This window comes from Macrobrachium nipponense, chromosome 4, assembly GCF_015104395.2.
Source record: "Macrobrachium nipponense isolate FS-2020 chromosome 4, ASM1510439v2, whole genome shotgun sequence".
In the NCBI taxonomy this organism is placed as follows: Eukaryota; Metazoa; Arthropoda; class Malacostraca; order Decapoda; family Palaemonidae; genus Macrobrachium; species Macrobrachium nipponense.
This window is the reverse complement of record NC_061100.1, coordinates 125,868,901-125,886,400: the sequence shown is the minus strand read 5'-3', so window position 1 is coordinate 125,886,400 and position 17,500 is coordinate 125,868,901. Positions and strand designations below refer to the sequence as shown.

The following is a 17,500-nucleotide window of genomic DNA, read 5'->3' as shown; positions in this document are numbered from 1 at the left end:
TATATATATATATATATATATATATATATATATATATATTTTTTTTTTTTTTTTTGCTTTTGTTCTTTTGTGTTTCAGGACCGGATGAGAAACTGCCTTCTTCAGTGAATCTAAAGCATTTATGAATGTCATTGCTTTACACTTGCTAATACTCATCCTTGATGTGTAAACCAAAATACACATGTGGGATTAAAAAGGTGATACATATTTGTTAGTCGACCTGAAAAGTTAGTCCTCCTTGTATGTTCTAAGAGAGAGAGAGGGCAAAACTATTAATGTGTTTCCTACCAATTCTCGACGTTCCCGAAGACTGACAAGGTCCTTGTCAGTTTTCGTCGTTGCCCAACAACTTGAGTTTCTTCGACACACGAATTCGTTCTTTTTTGAAAATGTAAATTTCCTGTGTATTCGCTTTCAAACTGTCTTCCGCTGGGGCGTGAATATTGTAATTATGGAACATTTTTCAGCAAGGTAACCAACAGGCAATTATGGCGTAGGAAATTGGGTCTACAGAATCCTTTTTGGTTCCTCTCTCTCTCTCTCTCTCTCTCTCTCTTTTTTATGATGAAAAGAATTGCTGCCTCAGAAACCGATACTTACCTTTCCTGAAACTTGAGAAGTCAACTTCATTATTAACTATGTTATAAGTCTCTCTTAATAAGAATGAATCAAGGAAACAGTTGTTGATAGTTTAAAATCTATATTGGATGCAATATGCTCATAAGGATATAGAAAAAGTGATTTCTAAAAAGTTCTTGCTATGAAAAGGATTGGCTGGAAAGAAATGTATTCTTTATTACTAAGATCATGATACAATGGGCATATATTCTTTATAACTTGATAATGATAAAATTCATAGTATGTCTGGTAGAAGACAATAGGAAATGATTGAACTTGAGAAGCATTTTGCATGGAACTCATATATTACGCACAAAAAAATTGATTTTTTCATTGGACAAAAGATTTAGAAAGGAAGTTTTTTTTTCACGAAGAACTTTTTTTTATATAATAAATTCACTATTCTGTAAATTATTTCTGTGCAGTCTCGTTTGTCCTTTTTCCCTTCCCAATATTCATCTTTAGACAACTTTACTGGACTTACGAATATATAACTAAAACATTTCTCATGAATTTTTCATTGTAAGAGCAATATTAAATCTACATCATAGACAGAAATAATACAAATTCTGACATCTCTGGACGAAGAACTTGCCGATATGTAAACCCCAGTTACCTTGTTTTTACTGAAAATCAATTTTAATTACTTCACAACTTTTATTTTAATTGGCATCATAATTTTGTTGAAAGAATGCAACACTGGGTGTCTTTTATTATTCGGTCTGAAAGTTATACCTTTCAGAATTCTGTAGTTCTAAAGGGAAAAGGCCTCTTTACTTTGCATCTAGATCATTTGACAGGTTTTAATAACTGTTCACATGAATTTTTCATATAGAAAAATAATATATATATATTATATATATACATATTATATACTAATAATATATAATATATATACACACATATATATATATATATATATATATATATATATATGTATGTATTGTATGTGTGTGGAAAAATCCTTGCACTAAATTCATATTTCTTTTAATTAATTATATTTTCAAATATATCGTGCGAAAGTCACTGAACCAGAATAATAATTGTCATTACTGCCTAAGTAATATCATAAGAATGATGATGATGATGATTATTATTATTATTATTATTATTATTATTATTATTATTATTATTATTATTATTATTATTATTACAAGATATCGATCCAATATAATACTATTTATAATAAGGAAGTAATTCAAACTTCAGGAAAGTACAACATTTGTAACTGAATTACTTCAAAGTTTCGCAGACTGTCCTCCGTAATTTAGGGGACCAAAATATACAATGGCCAGCAAGGAAATATGAAAATAAATAAAATGAATAAAGATAAGAACAACTAAAGCACTGATGCTCAACGCAGTTCTCTCTCACATCTATATACATACATACGTATATAAGTATATATGTGTGTTTGTGTGCAATACCATATTGAAAATAAAGCAACTAGACTTATGATACGATAAAATGTCACTTAACATTGAATTAGAAATATACTAGTTAAAAGTCTGCAGCTAAAATTTATGATCAGGAATCATTACAAGACTAAATGACAGGAAAGGCCCAGCACAATAAGAAGCTTACGAACAGTAACTTAGCAGCATGTGTTATTCGACCATCCTACCAAAAACAGCCTTCATGCTTAGTGAGAGGACGTTGCCGAGGGAGACACTCTCTTCTAACAAAGGTTGATACTCAATGATTGTATTATTATTATTTTCATTATTCAGATGAACCTTATTTATATATAAAAAGTCCACAGGGGATATTGACTTGAAATTCAAGCTTCCAAAGAATATGGTTTCCATTAGGAAGAAGTGAGAGGAGGTAAAGGGAAATACAGAAAGAATTGATATCACTTATTATAAAAGAAAAAAAAAATGAATAGAAATAAAAATGCATTAAAAATGCCAAGCGCAGTGGTAGAGCAGCCTAATACAGCTTTTGTATCCCTGGCCCGAAGCAAGCAAGCGAGCAAAATGAAAAGAAGGGAAGGAACCGCCAAAGAGGGAATGTTTTAAACACCAAGGAAATAGGAGTCATGGAGGGAGTTCTTACGTAATGTCACCGGCGTCATACAATTTACTAATTCTGCATAGGATTAGCATGATGAATTATAATAAGGAAACTACAAAACGAAAAAAATATCAGCTGAAAAGTTCTTATAGAAATACTAGCAAACAATAAACACATTATTGTCGCAGTTGTTTTATGAATCGAAGAAGACCAAGGCATTTCCTCAAGTAATGACTGTATTAGCATTGCAACATATACAGAACTGACTATACGGAATCTGTAAACCCACAGAGTCAAGCAATGTAATTTGCAGGTTATTCTAATGTTAATTTGGCAGTAAAAAGAAAATATCCGCAAGTACAAATATCAATAATACAAAATTACCTCTGTTGTTTGGTCATTAATACTACGGTATGAATTTTCAATGATAGTGGCATCACACACACACACGTACACATATAAGTGTGTGTGTGTGTATTTGTGTTCTATGCATATATGTAATTGTACCACAGGGGAAAAATAAATGTCTTATTCCTGAATGGTTTCATCTTTAGGGTGACAGTACAATCGAACATACAAACGGAAAAAAAGAAACATTCACACCCGATAAGAAACTGGATTACCTGTGCCATCACTAGGTAAATCAAATCTTGCTTTCCCATGCAAGTAGGCTTACATCACTACTGTTAGGCACAGGTAAGCTACCTTTTTGAAAATCTATGCAATGTACATATTACTTTTGCAATAAATAGATGAACATAGATTCCTTGTGTGATATTCAAATTCTTCTTATAAAGCTTCCGAGACATGGCATCTCTTCTGCAGCGTGGAAACTACTGAATGTGATAATTTACTCTACCTCAAATTTGTAATTCAACAGGATCAGGAGATTTACAACTTTCCGGCAGTTGCTATCAATCATCATTGAACTGCAAAAACTGAGGCAGATTTTTCCCATGATTACATATATAGAATATTATCTATATTGTTGTATCATTTCAGCTACTTATGTATTCATGTTTACTCTCCTAGCTGCGATGTCTTCGCCCGTAGCGGCTCCACCCCCTCCCCCGCACCGGGATTCCATGAGCACCCCTACCCCGACGTCCGTAGGATCACCGCCAATCACGCCGGCAGTCACCAGTACTCCAAGAACTTCGTCCTCACAATCGAACCTCCCGGATTATGTTCAGACATTAACGGTCAGAGGTAAGGAAATTTCCCTTTATATTCAGACTGTTTTTATTGCAGTGACGTATTAACTGGCAGATATAGATCCTTCCTTAATATGTTCAGATATTAACCGTCTGATTATGTTCAGACATTAACGGTCAGAGGTAATGCATTTTCTCTTTATATTTAGGCTGTTTTTATTGCACTGACATATTAACTGTCAGATACAAATCCTTCCTTACTATGTTCAGATATTAACCGTCGCACGAACGAATCTCAAAGGCGATATTAAGAGGTAAATGTTAGTGGTCAAAAACTGCCTTATTATGTTTATATATTAACTTTGAGAGGTAAGTAACTTTAATTATTTTGTCGAGCAATCAAAATGATCATGATCAGAAATCTACAGTCGTAAAAACGGAGTAAAGACGTTAGAAGATTATTGAGTATAACCAAGAATAATTTTTGGAGTTTAATATTTTTTTTCATTACTCAATTATGTTTCGGTAATACTTTTTTTCTTTTTTTTAGTCATTACTGAACGCTTCTTAAAATAAACTTATTAGAGTTTTCTGGAATGTTACACGTTATCACGCAACACTTTTCCCAATTTTGAACACAAAGGAAACTGTTTCCGTGCCTGTGTCAACCTCATGTCATATATTTGTCTGTTGCTACCAATATTGAACTCTCATATGACACAGCTTCTTTGAACCGCTGTTAAATAATCTTTACACATTTTCTGAACAGCCTAGTTCACCCTTATGGGGACATAACCGCATGGTGAATTATTTCTTGATATTATTTTAGTAGGAAAAAGTTATCCATAGGCGAAGACTCAAGGATTTCCGATCTACTCTCTATATTGTATGCTTTACTTTCTTGGCAAAATCTCTCACTCGTTTCCAGACTTTATTCTCGTTGTATGTTGCAATTAAACTATAGTTATCTTAATCGAGACGTTACTTTCAACTCAGCGTTATCACTTTGCATGAGATGATTCTATTAAAAATATATATATATATATATATATATATATATATATATATATATTATATATATATATATATATATATATATATATGTATATATGTAGATATATATATATATATATATATATATATATATATATATACATATATCATATATATATATATATATATATATATATATATATATATATATATATATATATATATATATAATATATATATATATATATATATATATATATATATAATCCTTGCAGATCCTTTTAAATTCTTGAACTCCTGGCATTCTCTGAATTTCAGTTTTTAAAGCCATATTAAATAAAAGATGAATATTCTGTTATTAAGGGACCGATTCCCGATGTTCTAGCCAAAACTGGAGAAAAGTTGTCGCTATAGTGTTGAACCTTTTTCCATTGTTGCAAGAATGATCTAAAGTTTGGAGAACCATAGTACACCCGGACAAAACCAGCGACTAATGAATTCTTAATTTGTTGAATCCCCAGTGTGACTGAAGACGTTCCTGAGCAAAAAACCATGAATTCGCGATTTGAAATTCAGTGAAGAGATACCGCCATTCCTTCATTTCCTGGTGTGGATGAGAACTTCCTCATTTCTCTCCCACATTTAGATCGAAGACTTCTGTACTCGGACTTTGGATTTATAGAAATTGGTAAACTGCAATCGATTCTAACCTGGGTTAATGCTGAATCCTGATCTAGTGTTTTTTGCCGTAATACTGAGACAGCATGCTTTTGAAAATATAATCTTGCTTCTCACTAAAAATTCTGACATAATATGTTAAGAGAAGCGATAAAGTTACTCAACTGGAACCTAGCGTTCTGAGCTTGAGTGATTCTGCGTTGTAACACTACACCCTATACAGAATACGAACCCCTTTTTTTTTTCTTTATGGTGTGCATTGTCGGTTTTTATAATTATTACAGCCACATTTAACGTTTACCTATCAGAGAATCTAAAGACAACCCGTTTTCTATATAGGGTATAGTATATATATATATATATATATATATATATATATATATATATATATATATATATATATATATATATATATATATATATATGAATAATTATCACATCACCGTATATATATATATATATATATATATATATTATATATATATATATATATTATAATATGTATATATATATATATATATATATATATATATATATATATATATAATAATATATATGAATAATTATCACATCACCGTGATTCATATAAATTACTCGAGCTACCATGTCCTTTGAAATTTAATTTGCTCTACCTCGGAATTAATATATTTTCATATACGTAAACCGGAGGGGAATTTTTTAGTTGATAATTATTTCGTCCTCTCGTGGGTTCGAACCACCGCTGGGCCCACGAGAGGACGAAATTATTATCAACCACAGCTGTTGCCAAGTTTATAACTACGTATGGTGGTTTTATCACATGAAGAAGTGACTTTTTAACATTAAAACATATTAACCACAAAGTCGCCCTTGATATCGAATACACCATGCATCTGGAAAAACCTAAACGCACAGGTAATTATAGCTTGGCCATATGCATTTATCAGATAAAATACCCTTTGAAGGACTTTATTTCAAATGTTTGGTAAATTTGTTCTCAGGGAGGTAATTGTGACACACACACACATATCTATCTATCTTTTTTGTCTTTTTCTATATATATATATATATATATATATATATATATATATATATATATATATATATATATATATATAAGTCATATCACATTACCGCGATTCATATACATATATCGAGCTACAAATGTATGTATATATATATATATATATTATATATATATATATATATATATATATATATAATAAGTCATATCACATTACCGTGATTCATATACATATATCGAGCTGCAGATGTCATTTAATATCTAATTCGCTCTACCTCTGAATTAATATAGTTTCATATATGTTTAACCGAAGGGGAATTTATTCAGCGATAATAGAATTGCCACCCGACGGGCACGAACCATCAACATCTTCAATTCCAGGACTGGCAGTGAAGCCTTAGCCCAACCCACCACCGCAAGAGGAGATAAGTTTATGCAGCCTCTCACTTCAAATACCTGCCGCGCTCAGGTATTTTTAGATTTGGAGACTGCATCAAACCCACCTCGTCCTCGGTAGCGTTGTAGTCTACCCCGGATTTAATACATTTTCAATTTATGTTTAACCGAAGGGGAATTTATTCAGAGATAATAGAATTGCCACCCGACGGGCACGAACCATCGACATCTTCAATTCCAGGACTGGCAGTGAAGCCTTAGCCCACCCCGCCACCGCAGGAGGATATAAGTTTATGCTGCCTCCCACCTCAAATACCTGCCGCGCTCAGGTATTTTTAGATTTGGAGACTGCATCAAACCCACCTCGTCCTCGGTAGCATTGTAGTGCTTTTGCCCGCACCTAGCCATTATATAAGTCATATCATATTCCCGGGATTCATATACATATATCGAGCTACAAATGTCCTTTAATATCTAATTTGCTCTACCTCGGACTTAATATATTTTCATATATGTTTAACTGAAGGGAATTTATTCAGCGATAATAGAATTGCCGGCCGACGGGTACGAACCATTGACATCTTCAATTTCAGGACTGGCAGTGAAGCCTTAGCCCACCCCGCCACTGCAAGAGGATATAAGTTTATGCCGCCTCCCACCTTAAATACCTGCCGCGCTCAGGTATTTTTAGTTTTGGAGACTGCATCAAACCCAGCTCGATATATATATATATATATATATATTATATATATATATATATATATATATATATATATATGTGTGTGTGTGTGTGTGTGTGTGTGTGTGTGTGTGTATAACTGAATCACGAAAGTTAGGAACGTGATAAATCCATTAATAAAGGTATATGCCACCAGGGAAAATAAACAACAGAGTATCCGCTAGATCTTTCAACGTTCAAACATCCTTTACTTAGCAGATGAACTGATTTACATGTGGTAATGACAATACACGAAAGGTCGTATAACTGACAGATAGGGATTATAAAGAGATTAGTACCTAGAATCTGACACACCTGTAATATGAGTAACCTTCCCAAACAAGCAAAAATATGGGTACAATTAAAAGTTTAAGACAAACTGCTCAGACACAAGGACAAGACAATTAAAGGATTATTATAGGTGACAGCTATTCAGAACTTTGGTAAACAAAATCATATTCACAATACATATTAAACATACATATATAGCGAAGATATCTCTAAGGCAACTGATTTTTATTTAAGTCTGTAATTATATCTTTGAGGTCATTCTTAAACATGTTACAAATACAAGGGTCTAAATGAAACAGGCCACGACTAATATTGAAATTACAATAGATATATGTGTGTGTCACAATTACCTCCCTGAGAACAAATTTACCAAGCATTTGAAATAAAGTCCTTCAAAGGGTATTGTAATGTCTACATTAGTCGTGGCCTGTTTCATTTAGACCCTTGTATTTGAAAAATGTTTAAGAATGACCTCAAAGATATAATTACAGACTTAAATAAAAATTAGTTGCCTTAGAGATATTTTCGTTGTATATGTATGTTTAATATGTATTGTGAATATGTTTTTGTTTACCAAAGTTCTGAATAGCTGTCACCTATAATAATAATCCTTTAATTGTCTTGTCCTTGTGTCTGAGCAGTTTGTCTTAAACTTTTAATTGTACCCATGTTTTTGCTTGTTTGGGAAGGTTACTCACCTTCCAGGTGTGTCGGATTCTAGGTACTAATCTCTTTATAATCCCTATCTGTCAGTTATACGACCTCTCGTGTATTGTCATTTCCTCATGTAAGTCAGTTCATCTGCTAAGTAAAGGACATTTGAACGTCGAAAAGATCTCGCGGATACTCCGTTGTTTATTTTCCCTCGTGGCATATAATATATATATATATTTGATATATATATATATATATATATATATTATATATATATACAGATAGCCGAGAGAGAGAGAGAGAGAGAGAGAGAGAGGAGATAGAGAGAGAGAGAGCGAGAGAGAAGCAGGAGAAGAGGAATAGAGAGAGATTGAGAGAGACGAGAGAGAGAGAGAGAGAGAAGAGAGAGTCCATGAAATACCATTTATCTCTATAACTTCGTACTTCTGACCCAAATCTTCGGTATTTTCACCAGAAAAAAAGACCTTTTCAAGAAATGTTGATAATTTTCTTTAACGCAGGCAAAAATCAAAGCCAGAAAAACTGGGGAAATGAGAGAGAACGAAAGGAAGGTCCCCATTGCGTAACCGAGCCGACATTCCTTCAAGTAAAAAAGAAAATAAAAAAGGAAGACAGAAAAAAGCCATTGATACCATGCCTCCATTCCTGTTTGGTATCAAAGGAGTCATAATAATTGTCATAAATGGAGAATCCTTCCCCCGATTTCCTTTCAGGAGCCTCAATTCTACCCTACGGTGGCGCTTGGGAACCTGAGATGCGAAAAGTATTGGAACACAATGGCGGCCTCCCGTGTGACTTCTGCGGGCGGTGGGGATTGAGATACCCATTGTTATCGCGGCATATCTTTGTAATCTCTCTCGTCTGAAGATTCTTTGTGATCTCATAGCAGCCAGAGGAGGGAGACAAAGAATTTGAAGCAGTATTCTTAGCAAACGTCTCCCGCGGAGAGATGCACTCCTGCGGTGAATAAAGCGGAAATAATTGAATCATTCTTTGTAATCAAGGAAATGAATGAGAACCAACTATCTGAGGGGATTGTATGTTGTCTGTGATTGTGAGCACCATCATCGTTTTCTCCCCGACCCCCTCCATCCCGCAGCCCGCTTCTTCATCATCATCAGCTCCCATTGCTGTGTGGGGAAGTTCTTGCCAATTGTGTTGGGTATGAATGGGCAATACATTTCCGGCAGCAGCAGCAGTACTAGCATCAATATCAGCAGTCGTATTCGAAGTAGTGTTAGTAGTAGTGATAATGAAAAGAATGACACTAAGCAGGATTTTGATAATGATACGGTGGCATTTATGGGGCCAATTACTTCGGTCATTCTTGATGACGGAAACTATCGTATGAATCATTAGATTAAGATTTTCAAGATGGGACCATATCGCAGAACGAGTCTCTCTCTATCTCTCTCTCTCTCTCTCCTTCATGCGTAAATCAGAAATTTTGCCCTTTACAACTTTCTTGAAGAATTCGCATATATTCTTTTCTAAAAAAAAAAAAAAAAAAAAAAAAACTCAGCCGGACTTACACTGACTGGAAGATGGTTTGACGAAAAACTTTGGGAGTTAAACATAATCCAGTCCATGACCCTGTTGAGCGAGCAGTTTCCAATTGAACTGTGTTACAGTTTTTTTGCAGAAAAAAAAGTTCAAGTTCTCGAAATTTCAACAATGAAGGAACGGCGTGTAAGCGTGGACCTAGAGGTACTTAAAGAAACCCTTAAATGACTCCTATTCAGTTCATGCGTTCTCGGATCTATTCATAAACTTGAACATAAAAAGAAAGTATTAATGCGTAGCCAAATAAAGTACCATATATAAACATTAACTAAAATGAAAGGTATCACATTCATTTACATCCCTACAATGAAGCTACAACTGTCAAACTTGAAATGATCTCAGTTTTCCTGAGATAATATAGAAGATTTCTAGTTGCTTGTTTCAGCGCGAAAACATGCTGGTATTGCTTCATTTACGTTCATTTCTTCACTACACTTAACACAGTGATATATTTATTTATGCAATAAAATATTAATCATGACTAACTGGTTATTTCCCATCACTACAGTACTTAGTGACTATCTCTTCCGTTCTCTCGGTTTTTTCTTGCTTTCAACGGTCTTTGCTAGGTAAAGGCATAAGGTTGACCTTCCAGTCGGTAAAGGTAAACGAATAATAAGAATAAATACAAGAAAAATTATCGAGAAAACTCAAGAAATCGCGTGCAGTGCTACGTAATTTGTTGGCAATGACGTCATAGAATTTCTCCACGAGCGAAATTATTTAAAAAATAGAAGAATACAGTCTCGGTACATCTACGAGAATGCGTACATTTCTAGCTACAACACGAAGTAAGCCTGATTTTTTAATTTCTGAATAAGTAAATAGTATCGGTGCAAAGTTACTTCAAAGCGACTAATAATTTGAAACAATACAATGAAACGTCCGAACTAATCCAATCTTCAAAGGTTTCTTCACGTAAATGTTATACAGTGCATTTCATCCTCTAAAGGTATAGAAAAATGCTATTTTTCTTTATCTGGTGTTCAGCATTTTATTTTTCTATCCATCATCCTATCTTTTTAGTTACGCCCAACTCTGCCCTATGATAATTCATTTACCTACAGTGACGAAAGAACAAAAAAATTACACAGCAAGATAAAAGTTCAACTACTCTTTAAGACTGATAAACACGTAGTCATGAGTTTTTTGTTTTCTCAAGTGCCATGCATAGAACCAGCAGAAGCACGCCATGAAAGTTGTAACTGTTATTATACAATACCAGACAGCAGAAATCCCATTCGGTAGTTGCGTGTTATACTTCTGCAGCTCAAACTCTCGCTGTTTCAGAGTTAGATAAGTACTATACACCAGGTATAGTACGTAAGTCTGGCACTAATGACTAAAAAACATAGTTTCTGAAATTGTAGAAAGTCTCTCAAATACTTCGGTAGGAACATCATCAATATCAAATTAATTGCTCTTTGCCATTCACCTGTATCTTGCCGTCTTGTGCTTTTCATAGCGTCGATGCCCTTCAGCCTTAATACTAAAGTAAAGACCCCAAACCGTCTTTTTTCCATCTCATATTTGGAATTATTCGCCTACTGATCGACCTACCTCTCTTGCTCTCACTATCTGACCAAACGCCTGCAAAGAATTTCAATCAGCATTTTCTTCTTGCAGGAGGAATGTGTGATGATAACTTATTAGCCAATAGTGAGTTCGTATTTTAATTTCCTCCTCTTCAATTCTCAGATAACTATAAAATCGGGGCTAAATAGTGTTTCAGCTAAGGTTTCTAAGATGATTCTGATATTGATTCTAGCATTTTGATGTGAGGATGATCTGTGTATTTATGAGCAGACCATAGGAGGGGAAACTCAGATTGCAATGCAGAGCATGACTGTGCACGATGAACAGATTTCGATGGTAAAGTCAGGGTTTATAAAGTCATTAAGTAAATACAGATCAAAGAAGGGAAAATCACGGCTTTCATAGACCTGACTGTTACTATATTCATTGCGAAAGATAACAGCTGCTGTGATGAAACTGATTTTAAAATCTGAGCAAGAGCGCCTCATCTTCTATGTATGAGTTAAGAGAAAGAGAACCCGAGGTATTGCATAAAAATGTGAAATGCTCAACCATGAAATGGGGTTATCAATGATCAGTGATCAAGTTGACGACCTATTCCAGAAACTAGGGGAATTACCCCCTTTTTTTTCTTTATAAATTTGATGTAGTGTCCGATGATTAAGGAGAGGTATTAGATTCGCTAAATTCTCCTGCTCTTGTAGTTGCCATTAAATCTTCGTGACAACAAGCGTTGCAGATTAATACGATTCAGGATTATGCTTGAAGAATGAGGGAATAGTTCCTCTCACTTCTAAACTGTGTGCGTGATATTTTCCATGACTCTCATGAAGCATTCGCATGGCTGACATTACAAAACATTGCAATCTTAATATGCAAACTCTTATAAAAGAAACTGTAAAGGATAAAAGAATAATGACAAAGCCTGACGAATTTTCTCTGCCACAAGGCATTGCGGATGCCGGACCTAATAAGTACTATGTAGCGGATACGAAATAGATGACGCGGTTAGAGAAGGAAGCAAAGGAGAGAGTCAAAGGAAAGAGTAAAACGCTTCACCAACCTGCTAGCAAAGGTTTGGACTCGAGTTTCTTGTTCGAGAATCCATCATGTCCCCCAAGTTGCACACTTAGTGAACTTGTAGATGAAGATCCACTTGAATTAACAAGATACTCAAGGAGAGGGAGAAGGAGGGTCGGGGGAGGGGGGGAGAGAGGAAGGGCGAGAGGGCCAAGTACTACGTAGGTTGGGAGGTAAGGGCGAGCGGGAAACTGCACCACCGAAGCCTCCCAACCGTTGAATCGTCCAGTAAACATCACAAAAGACTCGCCACTTCGCATCGAGATTGAATAAACACTTAATAGCTTACATCCTTCCCTTGTATAATCAAACCACTTATAACACAAACTGAATAAACATTTTTAGGGCATTCGACCCTCCAGGGCTCTCCTGTGCCCAACCCAGACGGAAGGGTTCCGCGAATCCCCGACGTTTCTACAAAAGAGGATGTGATCCCACAAACACCCACGACGCCTCCTGACGACGATTGCTTGGCCTTGCGTGTGGGATCGCCTGCGATGCCACCTACCTACGCTCGTTTGTTAGTTGCCAGAATTCGCAAGTGGTACAGAGTGTACATATTATGTAATGTGTTTGTGATGAGCTTGAGGACTGACATATCTCGATGAAAATTGCAGAAAATATCAGTTGAACAAACTGTAGGGGCAAAACCGCTTCCATGGGAACCAAAACTGACCAAAACCAGGGGTCTTGCTAATAAAAGGAAAGGGGAGCATTCTTTTAAAGGCGAATAAGAATAGCTAGAAGAATGCAATTGAAACTGATCAATAGAACACTAACATTCTACTACCACTAAATTGGACCACAACCTGGGAGGCCGATTCCGTAGCGAACGGATGACCCAACCTCATTGTATAAACGCCTGGGAAGAAGATCAGGTTCGCTACTTCCAATATCCTTCTCTTTTCCCACTACAACCTGCCCCCCTCCCCTCCCTTTTCTCATTTTTCGTCTCCTTCTCCTTCTTGGCCTTTTCTGCATAACGATAGGTACGAGATCGTCTTGGATGATACGTCTGTGATTAAGACGAGGTGAAATTCGATAGGCACTCCTCGAAGGGAGGCCGCAAAGGAACGAACCTACGCAGATGGGCTGATACTGGCAAGATATGATACGTTTCCTTTGATTTCCTTCTTCGCCATATTTAGACGGGAGTAAAGTCTCTATCGCGGATTCTCTTTGCCATGTCAAAAGCTTCAGTAAATTTAGAAGGGGCACTGCAGAGTAAATGGTGTCTATTGTCGTAAATATATGCTGATATTAATATTCCCTTTATGTGCTACAGTAAGGAGAAAAAGCTTTATATCATCATATATATGATGAAGTCTAAAACAAGATGATGTGGCATCGTGGCAATGTAACATCATGAGAAAGTACATGGCAAAATTCTGTGATTAGCGAGCACTCATCATGGCGAACGAGAACGTAACCTGATTAAAGTAAGGTATCCACTTAGCGTCCATTTCATTCAATAAAAAAAAATGTAATAGCAACTAGTCTACAGATCCTCTGCTCACCACAAATTGATAAAGGTAAAACAAAAATCATATTCACTGGCACAGTAAAAAGAACAATAAACAAAGATAATTTCGCGGAATTTTTTGGATAAAGTTGAAATGAAAAAGAGGCTGGAATGTGTGGTTCACTAACTCTAAAAGAGCACTGAATGAACAACAGTTAAGAGGAATATTGAACAGATAATGCCTATTAGTGATTGATGGGAAAAGTTGAATCCGGGAACATTTAAAGGACAGGTAATGCAGAGGATACTGCTCGAAATGAAAATTTTTATTCTGACTAATCACAAACTTGTCAAGCGGACTTCCACATACCAGAATTCCCATAGATACGAAAAAAGAAAGATCAGTGTAAATCATGAAAGTTGAATATGTAATCTATAATAAATAAGAATAAGAAATGCACATCTCTCTGCCAGATTTTAAAGGCCAAACCAAAATAAAAATATATATTAGAAAATGACTGATATGGGAAAGTCAGCTTCAACTGACCCTTACGATAAGAAATATACGCATAGACCGGATGCCCTTGGTAAAGAGGCAGGGGCACTGCCCAAGAACTTGCTAATCATACCCAGTCCAACGAACATTGAGAATGATAACCACAAAGTAAATTTGGAAAGTAGAAGTAACTGGCGAGCATATTCCTCGAAGTGGTGACCTCAGACACGACCTCTTAAACCTTCCCTTCTGCAGGATATTTGAAGACTTGAAAGCAGGGTAGGCATGAGCCTCCTGCAATGACATGAACGCAGCGTTCAAAACAGTGATGAATATTTTTAGGTACTTAACCTTAAGATAAATTATATGAGTAGTTAATACGGATAAATAGCGACCATCAACGTGATGTAAAAACGGGATTAATATTGCATTTACACTCAAAATTTAATAGTTACTACAGGAAAATTTCATGTTGTCAATTTAAGGGAAGCTCTGATAGCAATTCATCTATTTTGCTCAAAATAAAATAAATGCAATAGAAATAATCAAATCCTCTAGAATAGCGGAATAGAAAAAAAATAAGATCCACAAACTTCACAGACAATTAAATAATAGAAATATTTTGGTATTCATATAATTGAGAATAATGAAGAACATTGGATCAATCTGAATTTATGAGATCTTTTGACCTTTGGAAAGAAGTGAGAATTTCGCAAGTGAATTGAGGGGGGCTTCATTTTCTTTCGCCAATCTGTTTTGTGTGCTTCTTCCTTTATGCCAATCCTCTTAGTTCATCAACATACATGGGTCCTCTGAGCATGTTGTGGTCTACCAGGCAACGAGACACTCTGCTTCATGATCGAAGACTGAACTGGCAACTTTCCGAGTTTCCCCTCGAGGATACCGAAATCCGACCTCTCCGGTTTGTCAACGGTTTACGTAGTAATCCATTCAATGCTGTCTTCGGTAATCACGTCACTCGAACTCCTAATCTATAAACTGCTTTACTTTCTTATTTTCTGTTATCAATGATTCACACTGGTCTTGCCTGTCACAAACTGATTTTATGAGCTCCTGTTTAGGATTCTTCCCATTAGGGGGTTCTTGCAAAAATAACATTGGAGAGAGTTCGACCTTAGATCATTTTCTTATAATATTTTCAGGGACACGGAAAGAACTAAACCAATGACTGATCATGTCAGGGAATAATAATAATAATAATAATAATAATAATAATAATAATAATAATAATAATAATAATAATAATAATAATAATAATAATGATAAGGACTGCTTTATCTGATGCCTTGTAACTTAGCTGTTCTTTCATAATTTCACAGGCTGTTCTGATATCAGATTGTTGTGAACGAATTAATCAACCCCATCGCTCTCATGAAATAGCGGTTTTCAATGTTTTTTTTTAAACAATAGTGTATATAGTATATATATATATATATAATATATATATATATATATATATATATATATTATATATATGTGTGTGTGTGTGTGTGTGTGTGTGTGTGTGTGTGTATGTGTGTGTGACTGAATCACGAAAGGTTAGAACGTGCAGCATTCGCTTCGTTGCTTGAATACTTTGTATACAAACATTTGATGAAAAATTTCGATATAATGGAAAATGTCAGTCAAAGGAAATATCCAAAGTGAGTGTTAGTATAAAAGATTAAGTTATTACAATAATTTTACAGCGCACACAATAAGATTACTAAACATAAAGCCTCAAGATTTGTTAGGTAAAATCCACATCTCACGAATTCACAAAATGTTCAAAATTTATCTAGGAATTTCTACATCGCCTTAATATATCTTTTTACTTATTTATATGAGGATTTCTCTTATTTCTCACGGAAAGACATCAAAGCTTGCGGAATCTTCTAAGCAAATTGAAAATCTGCAGATTATAATACTACTACTACTACAAATACAATAAAATAATAATAATAATAATAATAATGATAATAATAATAATTTATACTGTCACTTTAAGCATTATTTATGAAGTTGGAAGCTGCATAATTCATATCTGTCGTAAGAACGTGAAATCTTGAAATAGAAAAAGCAACGAATCGCCATCGGAAAGTCATGAATTGCTCACTGACACGAGTCCAAAAGTCTTAGACAATTTCTAAGATTATCGGTAATGATGCTATCCCTTGCTTGCCTGCGTTATCAAAACACTAAAACAGACCAGTTCTAACCGGACCACTTTGCGAACACAGATTTAATTGTCTTGTCCTTTCCGGTCATGAAAAATCCCGGTTTTATAGAAGGACAGATCACAAGAGAGTTTCATGTATTTTGAAAGCCTATGAAAAGCTGAAATTGATCCAATACTCTGTAAGAAGATGATATAAAAATGCATTACAAAGAAATACACAAGTCTTGCAAAGTGACTTTTTGTTACTGGGTACTAAAGGTGAAACAAGTGAGATACAAAATGCCCTAGGAAATAAGGCGAATAAACTATCCCTCGGGTCACGGAAAATAGTAAATCTTAGGATTTGGGACTATGGGAAAACCCCTCCCCATACTTTTTATAGTATTTTTGCCTCCATTGTAAATGCATGCTAAAGCGAATCGAAGATTATAATTATTATAATAATATCAGTGAGTTCGAAGAGTTGCAACTTGACTGAACACCTGGTCTTTGAAATCAAGAGATAGTGGAATTTATAGGGATTGTAAACTTTAAATGATAACGTCATAACGTTCAGATTTAGGGCATCCATCTCTCTCTCTCTCTCTCTCTCTCTCTCTCTCTCTCTCTCGCAGATGAAAGGATCTATGAACGCTCTTAACT

At 35.0% G+C, this 17,500-nt stretch overlaps 1 protein-coding gene across 2 annotated transcripts in view; it reads left to right on the top strand.

Annotated features, from left to right (window-relative positions):
- Positions 1 to 17,500, top strand: part of LOC135211727 (ventral anterior homeobox 1a-like) — a 41,067-nt gene that overhangs the window by 4,464 nt on the left and 19,103 nt on the right. The window contains exons 1-2 of one of the 2 annotated variants that reach the window (XM_064244972.1): positions 3,191 to 3,330; positions 3,667 to 3,843. In XM_064244972.1, coding sequence (XP_064101042.1) covers positions 3,672 to 3,843 — 172 coding nt within the window. In that variant the 5' untranslated portion in view covers positions 3,191 to 3,330; positions 3,667 to 3,671. Of the gene's footprint in view, positions 1 to 3,190; positions 3,331 to 3,666; positions 3,844 to 17,500 lie in introns of those variants that run through there. The other variant, XM_064244970.1, reaches the window with a different exon arrangement.